Below are 17,388 nucleotides of genomic sequence, written 5' to 3'. Positions count from 1 at the left end.
CTGCGGAGCGAGAGATTGACTGTGGTTTGTTTTTGGTTTCTGAAGCCTATCATTTGGGTCAGGAGGAGACAGACTGGTTTGATAAGCCCAGGGAGGTGCGGTCAGAGCGGGTAAGGCACTACGGCGGCCACTCTTCCTCGCAGAAGAGACCCCCGGCTAAGCACACCTACCACGACTATGATGAGCTGCCCGACGAGGACCCGTGGCAGCACGACGACTACCCCCAGCACCGTGAGCACCGGCACCACGGCGAGTACGGGCGCCACGCTGCCTCCTCCCGCCACGATGAGCAGCCGCGCCGCTCGGCCAAGCAGCACCCGCGGGAGCCCGGCCGCCACGAGCCCCGCAGCCACGCGCCGCCAACCACCACCAAGAAGGCGCAGCAGCCCGAGCCCCGCGCCCCAGCACCGTATGGCCCCAACGCCTCCGAGTACGCCCCGCCGTCACGCCCCGCCGCGCACCACCACGGTGCCGAGCCCCAGAAGACGCCGAAGACGCCGCAGCCGCACGGGACGCCCACCCCGGCGCAGAAGCCAGAGGCACCAGCACCCGCACAGCAGCCGGCAGGCAGGCAGCCGCAGGCTGGGCAGCAGGCAGCGCGGCAGCAGCCGGCAGCGAGGCAGGCTGCCCAGCCGGCGGGCTCGGCACAGCCCAGGACACAGGGACCCGCCTCGTCCCGGCCACCAGAGCAGCAGCCAGGGACAGGCCAGGCTGCGGGGAAGGCACCGGCCACGCTGCACGCGCAGCCGGGTGGGCACCCAGGGCCACAGGTGAGTATGGGCACGGCTGGGTCTGCTGCAAGCCCCTGCTGCAGCCAGGGAGCTAGCAGGGGAAGGGCTGGGGACCCATATGGGGAGCCATAATCCATGTACGTGCCACCCCAGACGGCACACTTTGGGAGGGTGCACATCCCTGCGCCCCTGCCTCTTCTGGGGCTGTGGGGCCACTTTTCCCGCAGCATTTTGCGTTTTTTCCCCGGGGAGCAGTACACGGGCATTGCCACAGCAAGCCCTGGATCACGTCCCACCCGGGCTACCCTACAGGATGCTCTGCTCTGCTGTCCCGGCTGGGAGGGTGAGAGCTGAAAGGCATTTTCTGCCTCACAGCAGAAAGTGGAGCAGACAGACGCGTCCAAACCCGCGGTGAAGGTGCCGCAGCAGCTGGGGAGAGCGCCCACGGCTCAGCCCCCAGGAGCAGCAGGTCAGTGCGCCCGGCGGCACAGGGCTGGCCCCGTGCTGGCTGCCTGGCCCCCCCACGGGGTCAGCCACACGGGGCCTTTCCCTGCTAACGGCAGCCTCCTTTGTCCCCCAGCAGACAGCAAGGTTGGGCCGAGGGCAGCCGGGACCCGTGGCCCCGCCAGCACAGGCACAGGGCAGCCTGGGGTGGAAGGAGAGAGCGTTTTCTCCAAAATCCTGCCGGGAGGGGCAGCAGAACAAGCAGGCAAACTGACTGAAGGTAAGGGTGCACCCCGCAGACGGTGACGCACTGAGACGGGGTCAGGCACCGCAGGGGTGGCCGGGAGCCTCCATCGGGATGCGCTGCTCCCGACGGCTGGGGATGCGCAAGCATCACAGGCCGATGACTTTGGTTTGGGGTCTGCGGGCATGGGATGCATCAGGATGCTTCCGTCCTCACGCTTCTCCGGCTTCCCCGCAGCGGTGTCAGCTTTTGGCAAGAAATTCACTTCGTTCTGGTGAGAACGGCACAAGGTGAGTTCAGCGGCGCCGATGCCGCGCCCCGGTGTGTCCCTGCCCTGCCGTGCCCTGACGCCCTCCCGCCGCAGGAGCTGGGGAAGCGAGTGGAGATCGAGTCGTTGCAGCGGAAAAACCTATGAAGAAGCCAGCGGACTCAGCACGCGGCGCCAGACTCTGGGTATAACGGTGAGTCCCCCCTCGGTGCCGTTCCCAGCTCCGCACCAGGAGCGGCTCCAGCTGCTCCCCCAGCAGCCCTTCGTGGCGTGGTGCCCCCGTCACCTTCTGTCGCGCAGCCGCCCAGCCGGATGGCAGCATCCCCTCCCCGTGGGGACGTGGCTGCGCGCGGGCTGACCCCTTTCCCTCTGTCTCTCACCAGCTTTTGAAAGCAGGGTGACACCCTGGGTGCTGGACGTCACGCAGCAGACGGCGGCGAGCAGCTCCGGCGCGGCACGCGTAGGGGGGACCCCCCCCATGCCGAGGGGCTGTGCCGGGACCCACGGCCCTTTCTCAAGATTATACGCAGAGTTGCTCCCTCCGAACCCCAGCTCTGGCATCTTCATAGGTTTTTCCCCTCCGCGCGAGCCGAGGGCCACCTTTCCGTCCCCTCTGTCCTGCCGGCCCCTTGGCCCCCCTGCACTGCAGCCTGCTCCCCCCCCCGGGGAGTCGGCGCGCCCCGTTAGGACCTAACACTGTTTCACTACCGAAATACGAGGCCATAGGACTCTGACAGGCAGCGCAGACGCGGGCTGGCCTTTGCCGACACCGGGCGCTGCCCTGAAGCCATTCAAAGCATTCAAAGGGCCACGCTTGCCCTCGCCACGCAGCCGGCGCGCCCCGCTGCCGGGCACCCCTTTTCTTTGAAGAACAGCCTTAATCATCCCACTTTGATTTCTGTGTATACCTCATCTGCACCGGGGGGGGGCAGGGGGCGTCGTCGGGGGGGGGGGGAGGGGACGGGCTTTTTTTTTGTTCCATTTTTTTGTTTCTTTGGGTTCATTTCATTGATTTTTTATTTGACTTTGTAGCAAATCCTCTTCCCTCTTTGCTTTGTGCGATGAGTTAGCACATGGGCTGTTGTTTGTAGAAGCAATAGAGTGCAGGAGGCCACAAAAGAGCACAATCCACGGAACAAGATCAGGAGAGCTTCGCCTCCGCCAATATCCTTCCTCTTACTGTGCAATTCAAGTCCTTCTTAAGCCATTACGCGGGGGCCCGCTCGGACCGGCGGAGGGGCCGGGGGGCCGCGCTCACCCCGCCAGCAGGAGATGTCCGTGGCGTGCCCGGCCGCTCCGGTCCTCGCCCCCACGTCCCGCTGCCCCCCGCACGCTGGCAGCGCCCCGGTGCCCGGCGCGGGCGGCAGCGCCCTGCGCGCCCCGTCCCATGTTCTATGCAACGAAATAACACGACTCCGGAACGAGACCTGTCGATAGCTGATAGCTCCAACGTCGCGTGCAAGGGTGTCATTGCAAACCGGGTACCTCCTCTCTCGACCACCTGTGCGTATCAAGCTCCAGTTCGTGGCATGTTCGACCCGCCGAGGGCCACGCTGCCAAAGGGTCGCCGTAGCGCCCGTGACCGTCCGTCCTGTTGTAGAGCATGGCTTGCTGCTTCTCTGCACGGTCCCACCCGCGTCCCAGTGCTTGCTGTTCTTTGCCTGGACTCTTTTTTGTTGTGTTTTTTTTTTTTTTTTAATTATTATTTAAAGCTATTATTCTTACTCCTTCTCCATCGGTTCATCGCCGTATCGGATGCAGAGGACCTGGCCGCCGTAGGGGCCGGGGGGAGACGCCCGGGGCGCCGTGGGACGGGGACCCGCGGTTCCCCCAGCCCCACGCGGGTACCCAGCGGGTGCCCCCCGCCGCCCCGCAGCTCCCCCCGCTCCGGCGCTGTAAATACGTGTACAGTGTGTAACCGGCACGCGGGACCCCCGCACCCCCCCGCACCCCCCCGGACCCCCCGGCCCCCCGCCCAGCACACCGCCGGCTGGCCGCCCGCGGCTGGGGGGCCCGGGGGGGCTCCGGGGGCTGCCGTGCCCGCGAGGCGCGTGCCCCCCCCGGCCGCTGTGACGGTGTGCGTGTGTGCCGTGCCCTGTGAGACCCCGTCGTGACCCCCCCCGTGCCGCCGCCGTGTCGTGACCGCGTACCACGAGTCGCCCCCCCCCCACACCCCCCCCCAGGTGTTTCTGTGGGAACGGAATAAAACAACAAGGACCTGGTCTGAACCCGCGCCCGGCTCCGCCTCGTGCCTGCCCCGGGGACACCCGGCCATGGGGGGGGGGGGGGGGGTTGGGGCCGGTCCCCCCCGCACCGCACCGCCCCCGCCGCCCGCCAGGGGGCGCCGCAACGCGGCCAAGGGGGGGGGGCCCGGCCCGCGCCGCCCCGCCCCGCCCCGCCCCGCGCCGCCTCCCGGAAGCGCCGGTGCCGCCCCCCCCCCCCCGACGCCGCGACATGGAGCCGGTGGTGAGGGGCTGGGGGGGGGGGGGGGGACGTCACCGGGGGCTCGGCCCGGCCCGGCCCGGCCCGTGCGCGGCCCCGTCGCTGCTTCCCGCTCCCCCCCGCCGCCGTCCGCGGAACCCCCCCGGTGCCTGCACGGGCCCCGCAGGCTCCCCCCGTGTGCCCTGGGAGCCCCAGCCCGGCCCCGCGGTGCTCTGCGCCCCCAGAGCGGCACGGCCCCTGCCCCGGTACCCCCAGGGCAGCCCCCCCGTGTGCCCTGGGACCCCGATAACTGCCCCCCATATGCCCTGGTACCCCAATAGCCCCCCCCATATGCCCTGGTACCCCAATAACTGCCCCCCACGTGCCCTGGGACCCCAATAACTGCCCCCCAGTGCCCTGGTACCCTGATAGCCCCCCCCTATGACCTGGTACCCCAATAGCAGCCCCCCATGTGCCCTGGTACCCCAATAGCACCCCCCCATGTGCCCTGGTACCCCAACAGCAGCCCCCCATATTCCCTGGTACCCCAATAACTGCCCCCCATGTCCCCTGGTACCCCAATAGCACCCCCCCATATGCCATGGTACCCCAATAGCAGCCCCCCATGTGCCCTGGTACCCCAATAACTGCCCCCCATGTCCCCTGGTACCCCAATAGCAGCCCCCCACATGCCCTGGCACCCCCAGAGCCCCCTCCCCACATACCCTGGTCCCCCAGCCTTGCCCCATGTCCCTGGTCCCTGCCCCGGCCCCGTGCCCCCCAGCCAGCCCGCGGGTCCCGCAGGTGCTGCCCAGCCTGGAGGAGGTCGCGGGGCTGTACCGGGAGCTGAGCCAGCACCCGGGGCTCAGCACCGCCTGCCTGGGCCCCGACGTCACCACCCAGTACGGGGGCAAGTACTGCAGCCTCTACACCGGTATGGGGATGGGGACGGGGCGAGGGGGACGTGGGGAGGGGGGCGTCAGGGGTGCTCACCCCGTCCCCCCGTCCCTGCGCAGAGTGGTCGCAGCGGGACCTGGCGCGGGCCGAGAGCATCAAGTCCTGCCGGCAGTACCTCGTCTTCCACGACGGGACCTCCATCGTCTACGCGGGGCCCGCCGGCACCTGCTGCGAGATCAAGGACGAGTGGGTCCCCGCGTGCCCCGGGTCCCCGCGCCGCTGGAGGCGTGGGGCTGACGGGCGCCTTCCCGCAGGCTGCTGAGCCGCGAGTCCCCCAGCGGGGCGCTGAAGGCCGTCCTGCGCAAGGCCGCCGGCAAGGAGAAGGAGAAGGAGAAGGAGAAGCAGTTCCTGGAGGTGAGCTGGGGGCCGGGGGGGGCCGCGGCAGGGAAGGGGCCGGGGGCTCGGGCTGCCCCCCGTGCCTGCGTCCCCAGGTGTGGGATCAGAACCGCAAGGTGAAGAGCATCGATCTGACAGCGCTGGACAAGCACGGCAGCGTCTATGATGACGGTGAGGGACGAGGGACGGGGTGGCCCTGGGGGACCCTGGGGACAGGGCAGCTGGTGCCTGACCCTCCCTGCAGACCAGTTCGGCTGCCTGGCCTGGTCGCACTCGGAGACCCACCTGCTCTACGTGGCGGAGAAGAAGCGCCCCAAGGCCGAGTCCTTCTTCCAGAGCAAAGCGCCGGAGCTGGACTGCACCACCGATGAGGACCTGGAGCGCCCCAAGAAGCCGGACGCGCCCGTCAAGGTGGGCCCCCGCCACCCCCAGGGTGAGGGCTCCCTGCCCCGCAGCTGGCGCTGATGGGGCCGTGCCGCAGGGCGAGCAGTTCGTGTACCACGAGGACTGGGGGGAGACGCTGAGCACCCGCAGCGTCCCCGTGCTCTGCGTGCTGGACATCGAGGGCAGCAGCGTCTCGGTGCTGGAGGGCGTCCCCGAGCACGTCTCCCCCGGGCAGGTCAGGACGGGGAACAGAGGGGACGCGGGAGGTGGTGGGGAATGGGAGACGCGGTCACTGAGCTGCGCTGTCTCCTTCCGGGCAGGCCTTCTGGTCCCCAGATGACACCGGCGTGGTGTTCGTGGGCTGGTGGCACGAGCCCTTCCGCCTGGGGCTGCGGCACTGCACCAACCGCCGGTGAGTGCCTGTCCTCCCCGGCCACCCCCAAGCCCTGGGGGACCCCCAGCCCGCCCCGCAGTGACAGTCCCCCTCTCCCCGGCAGCTCGGCACTCTTCTACGTGGACCTGACGGGTGGGAATTGTGGTGAGTGGCTCGCCCCCAGGCCCCACTGGTGCCCAGGCCCCCTGCAGCCTCTCAGCGTCCCCTCGTCCCCTTGCAGAGCTGCTCTCGGAGGACACCAGGGCCGTGTGGTCCCCGCGGCTCAGCCCCGACCGGTGCCGCATCGCCTACCTGGAGAACAGCGCCCTGGGCCCCCACCAGCAGTGCAGCCGCCTCCTCATGGTGAGCAGCTCGGCCCCAAAACGTGCCCGGGGGGTTCAGAGGGGGCTGGCGGGCAGGGGGGTGCCGCCCCCACCCGGATGGGCAGGATGAGGCCCGCAAAGCCCCCCCGGCCCATGTGTCCCGCAGTACGACTGGTACACCGAGCACACCCGCACCGTGCTGGAGGCCGTGCCGCGGCAGGCGTGGGGTGAGTACGGCCCCGCGGGGGGGTCTGGGGAGATGGGGCGCTGGGGGCGCTGAGCGACGACGCTCCCCTCGCAGGCACGTTCCCCGGCATCTACTGCAGCGCTCTGCCGGCGCTGTGCTGGGCGGCCGACAGCCGGAGGCTTGTGCTGGACACGGCCCAGCGCAGCCAGCAGGTAAGGGGCTGTGCGGCCCGGGGACACGTGGCGGGGCCGTGACGGTGCCGGGCTGGACTCTGCCCTCCTGCCCCTAGGACGTGTTTGTGGTGGACACACAGACGGGTGCCACGACCTCTCTGACAGCCGGTGAGTGCTGTGCCATGCCGTGCCGTGCTGTGCCGTGCCGGGGCTGGGGCTGGTCCTGCCTGCAGGTCTGACCCTCCTGTCCTCCCCAGGGGTGCCCCAGGGGAGCTGGTCTGTCCTCACCATTGACCGGGACCTCCTGGTGGCCAAGTTCTCCACGCCGAGCTGCCCCCCCACGCTGGTACAGTGACGTCCCTGTCCCCACAGTGACCCCCAGCCCCCCCGGATGCTGGCACTGTTGCTTCTCCCCACGCAGAAAGTAGCTGTCCTGCCCAGCGCGGGCCAGGAGGCGCAGGTGCAGTGGGTGTGCCTGCAGGATGCACCCCCCGTGCCCAGCATCAGCTGGAGCATCCGCACCCTGCAGCCCCCCCCGGAGCAGGAGCACCCCCAGTACGGTGAGCACCGGAGGCGGCAGGGCTCTCGCCCGTCCCTGCTGAGCCCTGACCCAGCCTCCGCCATCCCCGCAGGGGGCCTGGACTTCGATGCCATCCTGCTGCGCCCAAGCGAGGGTCCCACTGCCCAGAAGCCCCCCCTGGTTGTGATGCCCCACGGTGAGAGCTTGCCCCCCGCCGCCACCCCCCCTCCCAGCGCTGGCTGTGGCCGCGTGGTGTCACCCCACTGCCTGCCCCTCGCAGGGGGACCCCACACCGTCTTCTCTGCCGGGTGGATGCTGTACCCAGCCGTGCTCTGCCGCGTGGGCTTCGCCGTGCTGCTGGGTGAGCAGGGGGGGCGGCGGGGCACGGCACCCCTACAGTGCCCACAGGGTCCGGGGCGGGGGGCGGAAGGTTTCTGACGCTGTCTTGCCCAGTGAATTACCGCGGCTCGCTGGGCTTTGGCCAGGACAGCGTGAACTCCCTGCCGGGCAACGTGGGCACGCAGGACGTGCGGGATGTGCAGGTAGGGTCCCGGCAGACGTGCGAGCCCCCTCGCCCTGTGGGTGCCCCCAGGGAGGGAGACCCGGGTGCGGGCATGTCCCCACCTCGGCGCGTGTCCCCTGCGGTCGCAGCTCTGCGTGGAGCGGGTGCTGCAGGAGGAGCTGCTGGACTCCAGCCGGGTGGCCCTGGTGGGCGGCTCACATGGGGGCTTCCTGGCGTGCCACCTCATCGGGCAGTTCCCTGACACCTACCACGCCTGCGTGGTCCGCAACCCCGTGGTGAACATTGCCTCCATGGTCACCACCACCGACATCCCCGACTGGTGAGTGCTGCGCCCCCCGGCTCCCCCCGACCCCGGCCCTGCATGTGCCCCCCTGCCTCTCGCCCGCAGGTGCCTGACGGAGACGGGGCTGCCCTACGTGCCGGCTGCCCTGCCGGACCCAGCCCAGTGGACGGAGATGCTGCAGAAGTCACCCATACGCTACGTTGACCGGGTACAGCCCCGTCCCCATCCCGTCCCCTGCACCCGCCTGCGGCACCAGCGCTGAGCCGTGCCCCCCGCAGGTCCGCACGCCCGTGCTGCTGATGCTGGGGGAGGACGACCGCCGCGTGCCCCCCAAGCAGGGGCTGGAGTATTACCGTGCCCTGAAGGCTCGGGGTGTCCCCACGCGGTGAGTAGGGTCTGGGTGCTGGGGAGCGGGCTGCGGGCACGGCGCTAACCCCCCCCGCCCTGCAGGCTGCTCTGGTACCCGGGGAACAACCACTCGCTGGCTGGCGTCGAGGCCGAAGCCGACGGCTTCATGAACATCGTGCAGTGGCTGCTCGAGCACCTGCGGTGCTGAGAGGGCCCCGGCGTGTACTCCCCAATAAACGGTGTAGCTCAGCACTGGGGTTGTCTGTGATGGTGCTGCAGCCACCGGTGCCTCGTGACCACGGCGGGGTCACGCAGCAGAGGGTGGAGATGTCCCGGTGCCAGCTCCCAGCACCCCGCTGCCCTTCCTGGGTGCGCACAAGGCAGCGAGTCTGGCACTGGTCCCAGCCGGGCGGCCTGCACATGCCTTGGCACCCTGCCCCGCTGTGGAGCTGCAGACGCCAGCAGCCCAGCGCGGCGGCGGAGCGGCCCCATGGCCTCGGGGAGACGGTGGGGCACGGAAAGCCTGGGGGAGCCGGCAGAGGGGCGGCAGAGCCACCCCGGCTCCTGCTACCGGGAGCTCAGCCACTTCCCTGCCATCACCCGCGCCGCGCTGGGTGCGGCGGCGGGGGGCCAGGCCTTCCGCCTCTACACCGGTGAGTTGGGGCTCGCGCGCCCCCGGCGCTCTCGGCACGGGCGGGCGCTGACGTCCCCGTCCCGCAGAGTGCAGCCAGCCAGACCTGCGCCGCCGGAGGCTCCTGCGCTTCAGCCGGCACTACAGCCTGCAGCACGCTGGCGGCGGCCTTGCTGCCAGCCGGGCAGCGCTCAGCGCCGAGATCCGCAACCAGTAGGGCTCGCGGCTGGGCTTCAGGACGGGGCAGCGCGGCCGTGCCCGTGGCTGCAACCTCCCTGCCGCCCGCAGGCTTCTCAGCCAGGACTCGCCGTCGGGGCAGCGCCGCGCCGTGCTCACCCGCTGCCCGCTGCAGGGCCACGAGTTGCTGGAGGTAACGCAGGTGCCCGGGGCTCGCTGGGGAGGTGGGTGCTGCGGGCAGGGCGTGCCTGTGCTGAGCCCCCCCTTGCCCAGGTGTGGGATGGCTGCGGGCGCAGCCACGGCGTGGACCTGACAGCGCTGGGGAAGCACGGCAGGGTCTACACAGAGGGTAGGGCCCCCTCCCAAAATACTCCCAGGGTGCGGGCGAGGGCGGCACAGCTGGTGGCCCCCCTGGCTGTGCCCGTGCCACGCTGGGCTTTGGCACCCTGTTCCCGCACCAGGTCCCTTTGCCTGCCTGGCCTGGTCCCGCTCGGAGACGCGGCTGCTCTATGTGGCCGAGAGGAGCCAGCCCAGGCCACCAAAACCCAGCCCGTGGCTTGTGCCGGGGGCAGCCAGGCCGGCAGAGGAGGAGGAGGAGGAGGAGGAGGAGGTGGGTGGCGAGCTTCCCGTGAGCGTGCCACACGCATGGTGAGCGTGCCAGTGACCGTGCCACGCACGCCGTGAGCAGGGTGAGCAGTTTGTGTACCGTGAGGACTGGGGGGAGGCGCTGAGCACCTGCAGCGTCCCCGTGCTCTGCGTGCTGGACATCGAGGGCAGCAGCGTCTCGGTGCTGGAGGGCGTCCCCGAGCACGTCTCCCCCGGGCAGGTCAGGATGGGGGGCAGAGCCCTGGGGGGTCAGTGGGAATGGCCCGTGGCTCCGGCACAAGCCCAGCTCTCACGCAGGCTCTGTGGTCCCCGGACGACACCGGCGTGGTGTTTGTGGGCTGGTGGCACGAGCCCTTCCGCCTGGGGCTGAGCGCCTGCTCCAACAGGAGGTGAGCCCCCCCGGTGCGGCCGCGATGCCCACCCCGTGCCAGCACGGAGAGGGCTGGACATAGCCACGGGGCGCTGACTGGGTCACTCCTTCCCAGGTCGGGCATTTTCCATTTGGAAGTGGCCAGCAGGCGCTGTGGTGAGCGCTGGGGACACCGGGGTGCCCTCGGTCCCCAGTGTCCCCGTGGCGCTGACCCCGCTGCCCGCAGAGCTGCTGTCAGCACAGCCCCGTGCCGCCTGCTCGCCCCGGCTGAGCCCCGACGGCCGGCGCCTGCTTTACCTGGAGGGGGCCGTGGGAGGGCCCCACCGGCAGTGCCTGCAGCTGCGGATGGTGAGGGGGACTGCGCGTGCTGGGCCACCCCTCCCCGTTGGACAGGAGCGGTCCCCAAAATCCTTCTCGGTCCCCAAATCCCCCGTGCCTCAGTTTCCCCATCGGGGCTTGGCTCTCCCCAGCTCACCTGGCAGACACGGCAGACGGTGACGGTGCTTGACGTGGTGCAGGAGCCCACGGGCGGTGAGAGCCACGCAGCCAGCGGGGCTGGGTGCTGCTGGGGGGTTGGATGCCCCCCCCCCGTGCCGGGGGCCACCACCCCAGCCCAGCAGTGCCCTGCCCTGCTTGCAGCCTTCACCGGGATCTATGCCGCAGAGCTGCCGCCGCGGTGCTGGGCAGCCGACAGCCGGCGAGCCCTGCTGGGCACCCCACAGCGGAGCCGCACGGTGAGCTGGGGGACAGGGACGGAGCAGGGCTGCGACACAGCCCCCATGGAGACGTGGGATCCCGCGCTCTGTCCCCTCGCAGGACCTGCTGCTTGTGGACACGGAGGCGGCCGCTGTCACCAACCTCACTGCCGGTACGCTGCGCCTGGCTGCTCGTGGTGCGTTGGCAAGTCGGGATGAGCCCTGGCGCCCATCGGGGTGCTGTTGTCTCCAGGGTCACCCGAAGGCTGCTGGGAGCTGCTCACCATCCAGTGGGACCTGCTCGTGGCCACCTGCTCAGCCCCACATCGCCCACCCCGCCTGGTGAGCAGCACCGTGGCACAGCACCGCGCCGCACTGGGGCCATGCCAGGGGCCGATGACACCTTGCCGAGGGAAAGGGGTGCCCCGGTGCCACTCAGCGCCCGTCCCCAGGTCGTGGCAGAGCTGCCACCGTTGGGTCAGGAGCTGTCCCTGCGCTGGGTGACAGTGGAGGATGCCCCAACAGTGCCCGGCATCACCTGGAAAACCCTGATGGTCCGGCCGCCCTGCGGTGGGCAGAGCCCTGCTCCGCATGGTGAGCGCCCAGGGGCCCCCAGGCACCCGGCTGCTACTGGGTGCTGGGGGCCCTTGGGTGGAGGGGGGCGGGAAGGGTCTGGGGGCACTAGGTAACCCGGGCAGTGGGGGCTGAGCAGGGCCCCTTCCTCGGTGCAGGCACCCAGCCCTTCGAGGCACTGCTGCTGAGCCCAGCGGGCAGCATGGCACCGCATCCCCTCGTTGTGTGCCCCCACGGTGAGTGAGGGGGCAACGGGGACATCCCTGAGCTGCTGGTGGCACCCCAAGTGATGTCCCCGTTGTCCCCAGGTGGCCCTCATGCCGTCTTCGATGCCCGCTGGCGCCCGAGCATGGCCGCACTGTGCCGGCTGGGGTTCGCTGTGCTCCTGGGTAAGTGCTGGGGACCCCGGCTCTGGGTGTCCCCCGTGCCACGCTGGGGATGTGGCACCCCGCAAACCCTATCTCCCCAGTGAACTACCGCGGCTCCCTGGGCTTCGGGCAGGCCAGCATCGACTCACTGCTGTCCCGCGTGGGTGAGCAGGATGTGGCGGACACACAGGTGGGGGGGGCACTGGGACAGGGTGCTGAGGGTGCGGGGTGTTGGCGGTGTGGGGTGCTGACAGTGGGGTGCCCCATGCCTGCAGCTGGCAGTGGAGCAGGCACTGCGCAGCGAGCCCCTCGACTCACGCCGCCTGGCCCTGCTCGCCGGCTCCCACGGAGCCTTCATCGCCCTCCACCTCCTCGCCCATGAGCCCAAGCGCTACCAGGCGTGCGCCCTGCGCAACCCCGTCTCCAACCTGCCCGCCCTGCTGGGCACCTCCGACATCCCCGACTGGTGAGAGTCACCCGCCCCACGCCGCGCTGCGTCGCTCCGTGCCGTGGGCACCACGTCACCCCCCCCCGCCTCCCTCCTGCAGGCGCTACGTGTCCCTGGGGCTGCCCTACTCCTTCCAGCGGGTGCCCTGTGCCGAGGACGTAGCCACCATGCTGCAGCGCTCGCCCATCGCCCAGGTGCACCGGGTACAGCACAGGGGGATGGACGCGGGGGGTCCAGGGATGGGGACTGAGCACCCACCACTGCTTGTGCCGCAGGTACGGGCGCCGGTGCTGCTGTGCGTGGGTGCCCGGGACCGGCGGGTCAGCCCCACGCAGGCGCTGGAGCTGTACCGGGTGCTGCGGGCCAGTGGGGTGCCGGCACGGTGAGCGGGGCGCAGGGGTCGGGGGGAGCAGGCAGGGAGCCCTGGGGCGCCGGCTGAGCATCCCCTGCCCCCCCCCCAGGCTGCTGTGGTACCCGGAGGGTGGCCACGCGCTGGCAGGCACAGAGACGGAGGCCGATGTTTTTGGGAACTGTGCCCGCTGGTTCCTCCAACACCTGAGACAGCCCCAGCACAGCCCCTAGCACCTGCAGTGGCCCCGTGGCCATGCTGGCCTTGGCGTGACTGGGGGTCCTGGGGATGGCACCGGGACCAGAGGAGAATGGAGCAAGTGATGGCACAGGATGGAAATGGGGATGTGGGCTTGCCGCTAAATAAACGTGTGCCACCTCGTGCAGTGCTGTCTTGTGCATCTTGGCCACGCTGCAACACAGACAGAGGCTGGCTCCACTCCCTTTATTGGGATCGGGGGGGCAGGCAGGGGGGTGCCACCCCTCCAGCCGCCCGCAGCCCGGCTCAGACCATCTTCATGACCTTGTGGATCCAGTTGACGTAGAGCGAGACACGGATGAAGAGGGCGGGCTGGTCGGTGCGGGCGCAGACACGGGACGGGGTGATCACCCCCTCCAGCACCCAGCAGTCGGCGGTCAGGCAGGCCAGGGGCCCTCCGTAATCTCCCTGCGGGGCCAAAAGAGCGCTGTGACCCCCATACCGGGGGGGGGGTGGCGGCCCCGAGCCCACCTGGCCCCACAGCCCCTGGCCAAACTCACCTCGCAGGCGCCCACGCCGGTGCGCAGCGGGGCGGTGCACAGCTCGCTCTCCGTCAGGCGCCCACGCAGCGCCGCCTGGCACTCGCCGTGGGCCAGCACCGGCAGCTGGGCCACGTTCAGCACGCGGCTGTCCGCCGTGCCTGCAGGGAGCCAGCCCCCGGGGCGGCGGCGGGGGATGGCACGGAAGGGGGAGGGCATGAGAAGGGGCTGCCATGGGATGGGCAGGGGGATGCTGCAGGAGGGGGGTTGCTGTGGGCAGAGGATGCCGTGGGCAGCAGAGGATGCTATGGGCAAGGGATGTTGCAAGCAGGGGGACACGACAACCACGGGGATGCTGTGGGCATGAAGGTGCCACTGCGTGGGAACGGCACGGGCAGGGGATGCCGCGGGCAGGGGGCACCGCTGCAGGGGGATGCCGTGGCTGGGGCTGCCCACATCGGGTACCTCTGGTTTCCCCCCAGCCGGCGATCTCGCAGGTGGTGCCCGCAGGCACGACGTAGCGCTCGGGCGGCAGGCAGATCAGGGCCACGCGCTTGTTCAGCACGGCCGGCCTGCAGAGGGACGGACGGGGGGGGACGTGGCGCCAGCCCCGACAGCGCCAGGGCGCAGGACACCGGGCTCGGCTGCTCACCTCGCCAGCTTCAGCAGCACCAGGTGGGACTCAGAGGGACCGCAGAAGATGTGCACGATGGGGATGGCCTGCAGGTCGGGGTCTGCAGGGCCGGGGTCCTTGAACAGCAGCCCCAGGTGCACCTCGTAGCCCGACAGGTCCGCGTCGCTGCAGGATGGGGACATCAGGGCACAGTGGTGCCCGGTGCCTTGCATGCTGTCCCCAAGCTCACCAGGAGGAGAAGCACTGGCGGATGCTGATCACCCACTGCTCCTTCACCAGGGACCCGCCGCAGAAGTGCACGCCGGCCCTGCAGGCACCGAGGGAGGGCAGCTAGGGTGGGCGCCCGGCTGGTGGCGCAGCGGTGCTGGCACGCGGGGCGCCCGCTCACCGGTTGCGGATGCTGACGGTCCACGGCGAGTTGCCGGGCTGCCCGCCCACGATGCGCCCCTTGAGCTGCAGCCTCTCGTCCCGCCGGCCGCACTGCTCGAACGTCACCGCCTCTGTGCGCACAGAAGGCATCAGCCGGCGGCGTCCGCGCCCGCCGCGTGGCACCCAGCATCCCCCTGTCCCTACCCATGCTCTCCAGGATGGATGGCACCGCATTGCCAGCTGCAGAGAGAAAAGCAAGGGGGTGGCTGCAGCGGGGTGGCCACAAGCACGCCACGGGGCAGCCGGGGCTCAGCGGGGCCAGGGCTCACAGCAGGGCTTGATGGCGCAGTAGTCAAAGGGCATGCGGGGGTCCATGGTGTAGCACCAGGGGCCGTGGCTGTCGTTGTCAGGGTTGCGGCAGTAGTTCTCCTCCAGGTGGGCCTCGGGGTGGGTGGCGGGAGAGATCCTGCCGGGAGGGAGTCGCCATCGCTGTCCCCATCCCCGTCCCTGTGCACCAGCCCCCGGGAGGCTCCTGCACACACTCACTGCGGCACGTGGGGTGTCTGGGCGTCCCAGCGCTGGCACGTGATGCCCTTGCGCGTCTTGCTGACGTGGCCGTGGTACGTCTCGCCGTGGCCGTGGTAGCACTCTGGGGGCAGGCAGGGAGCACTCTGTCACAGGCGGGCGCTCTGATGGGGGCACCCACAGGCCCAGGGGAGCGGGGCTCACCCTGAGCACCCAGCTCGTCGTCGCAGCGGCGGATGTGGAAGCAGAAGGCAACGCGGACGCTGGGGCGGGTGGTGAAGCACCACGGCGCCTCCGAGCCATCGGGGTTGCGGCAGAAGTTCTCCTGCAGGTCCCTGGCAGAGCAGCCACGTGCGTGCCCGTGCCCGCGGGTGCTGTCCACGGCCACCCCATCCTGCCCCACCAGACCTACTTGCATGGGTACTTCTCGGGCACAAAGTGGTGCCGGTGGGGTGCCTGGGCGTCCCAGCGCTGGCACGGGATGCCCGACACGGTGACGTTCACCCGGCCCCGGTAGCCTTCGCCCTTCCCCCTGAAGCAGCTGGTGGTGATGTTGAGGGGCCGCGGACGCTTCTCTGCTTGTGTGGCCAGAGAACAGCGGGGTGAGGGTGGCACCGAGGACAGCCGGCCCCAGCCCTGCAGGTGACGCCACTGGGGACTTACTGCAGACGCGGATGCGGCAATACTCGCGCTCCCGCGCGGGGTCAACGGTGTAGCACCAGGGCTGCTCGGAGCCGTCAGGGTTGCGGCAGTAGTTGTCATCCAGACCCTTCTCGGGGTACCTGGGCAAGAGATGGGGAGCAGTGGTTGAGGGTGACAAGCGTTCATCGTCACCACCGTGGCTGCGCGCCCCCGGGCCGGTACTTGTCGGGGTGGAAGGGATGCTTGTGCGGGTGCTGCAGGTCCCAGCGCTGGCACTCGGTCCCTGACTCGGTGTGGTCCACGAAGCCCCGGTAATCCTCCCCGTTGCAGGTCATGCAGATGGCTGCCAACAGCGGGGGGGTGGCCTCAGCGGTGGCGGGGACAAGCGGCACGGGGTGTCCCCGGGGCACGGCGCTCACCATCCTCGCACTTCTTGATGCCGCAGCTCTGGTGCCGCACGCTGGGGTCGACAGTGTAACACCACGGGCCCCGCTTGTCCCGGTCGGGGTTGCGGCAGTAGTTCTCCTCCAGCCCGTTGCGTGGGGACGGCAGGAACCTGTGCCACCCCCCCGTCAGCGCCACTGCCCCAGCGCCGTCCCCACTGCCCCCGTGCTGCCCCCACCCCGTAGCCCATGGCCCCACGCTGTCCCGTCCCGTGTCCCATCGCCCCGTGCTGCCCAGGGCTGGTGCCCGCAGCCGCTGGGGGGGCGGCGGGGGGCACGGTGGCACCTGTGGTCGTGCGGCGTGGTGGCCTGCCAGTGCTGGCAGCGCAGACCTTTCTCCGTCGTGGCCCGTGTGCCGCGGTAGCTGGTGCCGTGGTTCACGATGCACTCCCGCAGGTAGTCTGGGCAGAGCCGGGCACCGCGTCAGAGCCGTGCGGGCACCGGGGAGCCCCGCGGCGGGTGCCCGGCGTGCAGCCTCGGCGCCAGCCCACCTTTCTTCTGGTACAGGTCGTAGTGGATGTTCTTCTGCAGGCGGACGCGGGGCGAGTGCTGCGTCCAGGGCAGCAGCTGGCACAGCTGGCTCTGCCGCTCGTGGTGGAAAGCCCTGCGAGGCGCGACAGCGGGGTGGCACAGGGCACGGGGCACCGGGCCGCTCGGCGGCCGCAGCCGCGCTCGCCCCGCGCCGCGGCTCACCGGCAGGCCGGGCTGGTGGCGCAGCGCTGGGCGCACTGCTCGGCCGGGCCCGGCTCGGGCGGCGGCGGCGGCGCCTCGGGGGGCACGGGCAGCAGCTCGGTGGCTCGCAGGCGCTGGAAGTCGTTGAGGGGCGAGCGGGGGCCTGGGGAGCGCGGCGGGAGCTGGGCGCCGGGGGGCGCGGGGCCGGCCCGGGGGGCCCCGCCCGGGCTGCCCAGCGCCGCCCAGCCCCCGGCGGCCCCGCGGCCCCCGGCCCGGGCCCTACCTGCGCCCAGCGCCGCGGCCACGGCCAGGGCCAGCAGCACCCGCGGCACCGCCGGCATGGCGCTGGCGGGCGGGGGCGGGGCCTAGCGGGGGGCGGGGCCTAGCGGGGGGCGGGGCTGCTGGGTGGGGGCGTGGCCTGATGGTGGGGGCGTGGCCTGGTGGTGGGGGCGTGGCCTGGTGGTGGGGGCGTGGCCTGATGATGGGGGCGTGGCCTAATGATGGGGGCGTGGCCTGATGGTGGGGGCGTGGCCTGGTGGTGGGGGCGTGGTCCGATGGTGGGGGCGTGGCCTGGTGGGTGGGCACGGCCCGGCGGGCGGGGGCGCGGCCTGGCGGGCGGGGGCGGGCCGGGCGC

General features: G+C 70.8%; 3 protein-coding genes across 8 annotated transcripts in view; 2 read left to right on the top strand and 1 right to left on the bottom strand.

Moving 5' to 3' along the window:
- The window catches only part of BSN (bassoon presynaptic cytomatrix protein), a 75,114-nt gene extending 71,242 nt beyond the window's left edge, over positions 1–3,872 (top strand). For 3 of the 5 annotated variants that reach the window (XM_083796065.1, XM_083796066.1, XM_083796063.1), the window contains exons 7-12: positions 46–770; positions 1,107–1,200; positions 1,312–1,455; positions 1,657–1,709; positions 1,784–1,880; positions 2,071–3,871. In XM_083796065.1, coding sequence (XP_083652191.1) covers positions 46–770; positions 1,107–1,200; positions 1,312–1,455; positions 1,657–1,697 — 1,004 coding nt within the window. In that variant the 3' untranslated portion in view covers positions 1,698–1,709; positions 1,784–1,880; positions 2,071–3,871. Of the gene's footprint in view, positions 1–45; positions 771–1,106; positions 1,201–1,311; positions 1,456–1,656; positions 1,710–1,783; positions 1,881–2,070 lie in introns of all 5 variants that reach the window. The other 2 variants (XM_083796064.1, XM_083796067.1) reach the window with 1 other exon arrangement.
- Positions 3,873–4,096: 224 nt separating this feature from the next.
- On the top strand, positions 4,097–13,104 carry APEH (acylaminoacyl-peptide hydrolase). Its single transcript, XM_083795664.1, has 41 exons — positions 4,097–4,153; positions 4,913–5,042; positions 5,125–5,251; positions 5,320–5,419; positions 5,497–5,572; positions 5,646–5,812; positions 5,883–6,020; positions 6,106–6,197; positions 6,283–6,323; positions 6,400–6,521; positions 6,648–6,708; positions 6,783–6,880; positions 6,958–7,009; positions 7,099–7,187; positions 7,263–7,401; positions 7,474–7,557; positions 7,642–7,722; positions 7,815–7,903; positions 8,013–8,203; positions 8,273–8,375; positions 8,446–8,552; positions 8,618–8,716; positions 8,783–9,168; positions 9,236–9,359; positions 9,435–9,516; positions 9,597–9,672; positions 9,785–9,933; positions 10,012–10,149; positions 10,227–10,318; positions 10,415–10,455; positions 10,526–10,647; positions 10,770–11,033; positions 11,116–11,167; positions 11,248–11,336; positions 11,447–11,588; positions 11,726–11,803; positions 11,876–11,956; positions 12,037–12,125; positions 12,211–12,401; positions 12,484–12,765; positions 12,845–13,104. Exons 1-41 carry the CDS (start codon positions 4,142–4,144, stop codon positions 12,963–12,965), a joined length of 4,797 nt encoding a protein of 1,598 aa, XP_083651790.1. The 5' UTR covers positions 4,097–4,141; the 3' UTR covers positions 12,966–13,104.
- A 57-nt stretch (positions 13,105–13,161) lies between these two features.
- Positions 13,162–17,153, bottom strand: MST1 (macrophage stimulating 1). 2 transcript variants are annotated; one of them, XM_083796068.1, is made up of 18 exons: positions 17,038–17,153; positions 16,776–16,917; positions 16,574–16,686; positions 16,369–16,483; positions 16,059–16,195; positions 15,862–15,982; positions 15,661–15,779; positions 15,410–15,575; positions 15,202–15,332; positions 15,019–15,121; positions 14,802–14,938; positions 14,677–14,712; positions 14,492–14,603; positions 14,333–14,410; positions 14,122–14,268; positions 13,935–14,041; positions 13,491–13,630; positions 13,162–13,398 (listed from the first exon to the last, which is right to left on the bottom strand). In XM_083796068.1, exons 1-18 carry the CDS (start codon positions 17,093–17,095, stop codon positions 13,237–13,239), a joined length of 2,124 nt encoding a protein of 707 aa, XP_083652194.1. In that variant the 5' UTR covers positions 17,096–17,153; the 3' UTR covers positions 13,162–13,236. The 2 variants fall into 2 exon arrangements, with proteins under 2 accessions (XP_083652194.1, XP_083652195.1); XM_083796069.1 differs by having other exon boundaries at positions 15,410–15,572.
- Positions 17,154–17,388: the final 235 nt, after the last annotated feature.

This window comes from Anser anser (assembly GCF_964211835.1).
Source record: "Anser anser genome assembly, chromosome: 12".
NCBI lineage: Eukaryota > Metazoa > Chordata > Aves > Anseriformes > Anatidae > Anser > Anser anser.
Note: the sequence above shows the minus strand (reverse complement) of the source record. Positions and strands in the feature narration are given on the sequence as shown.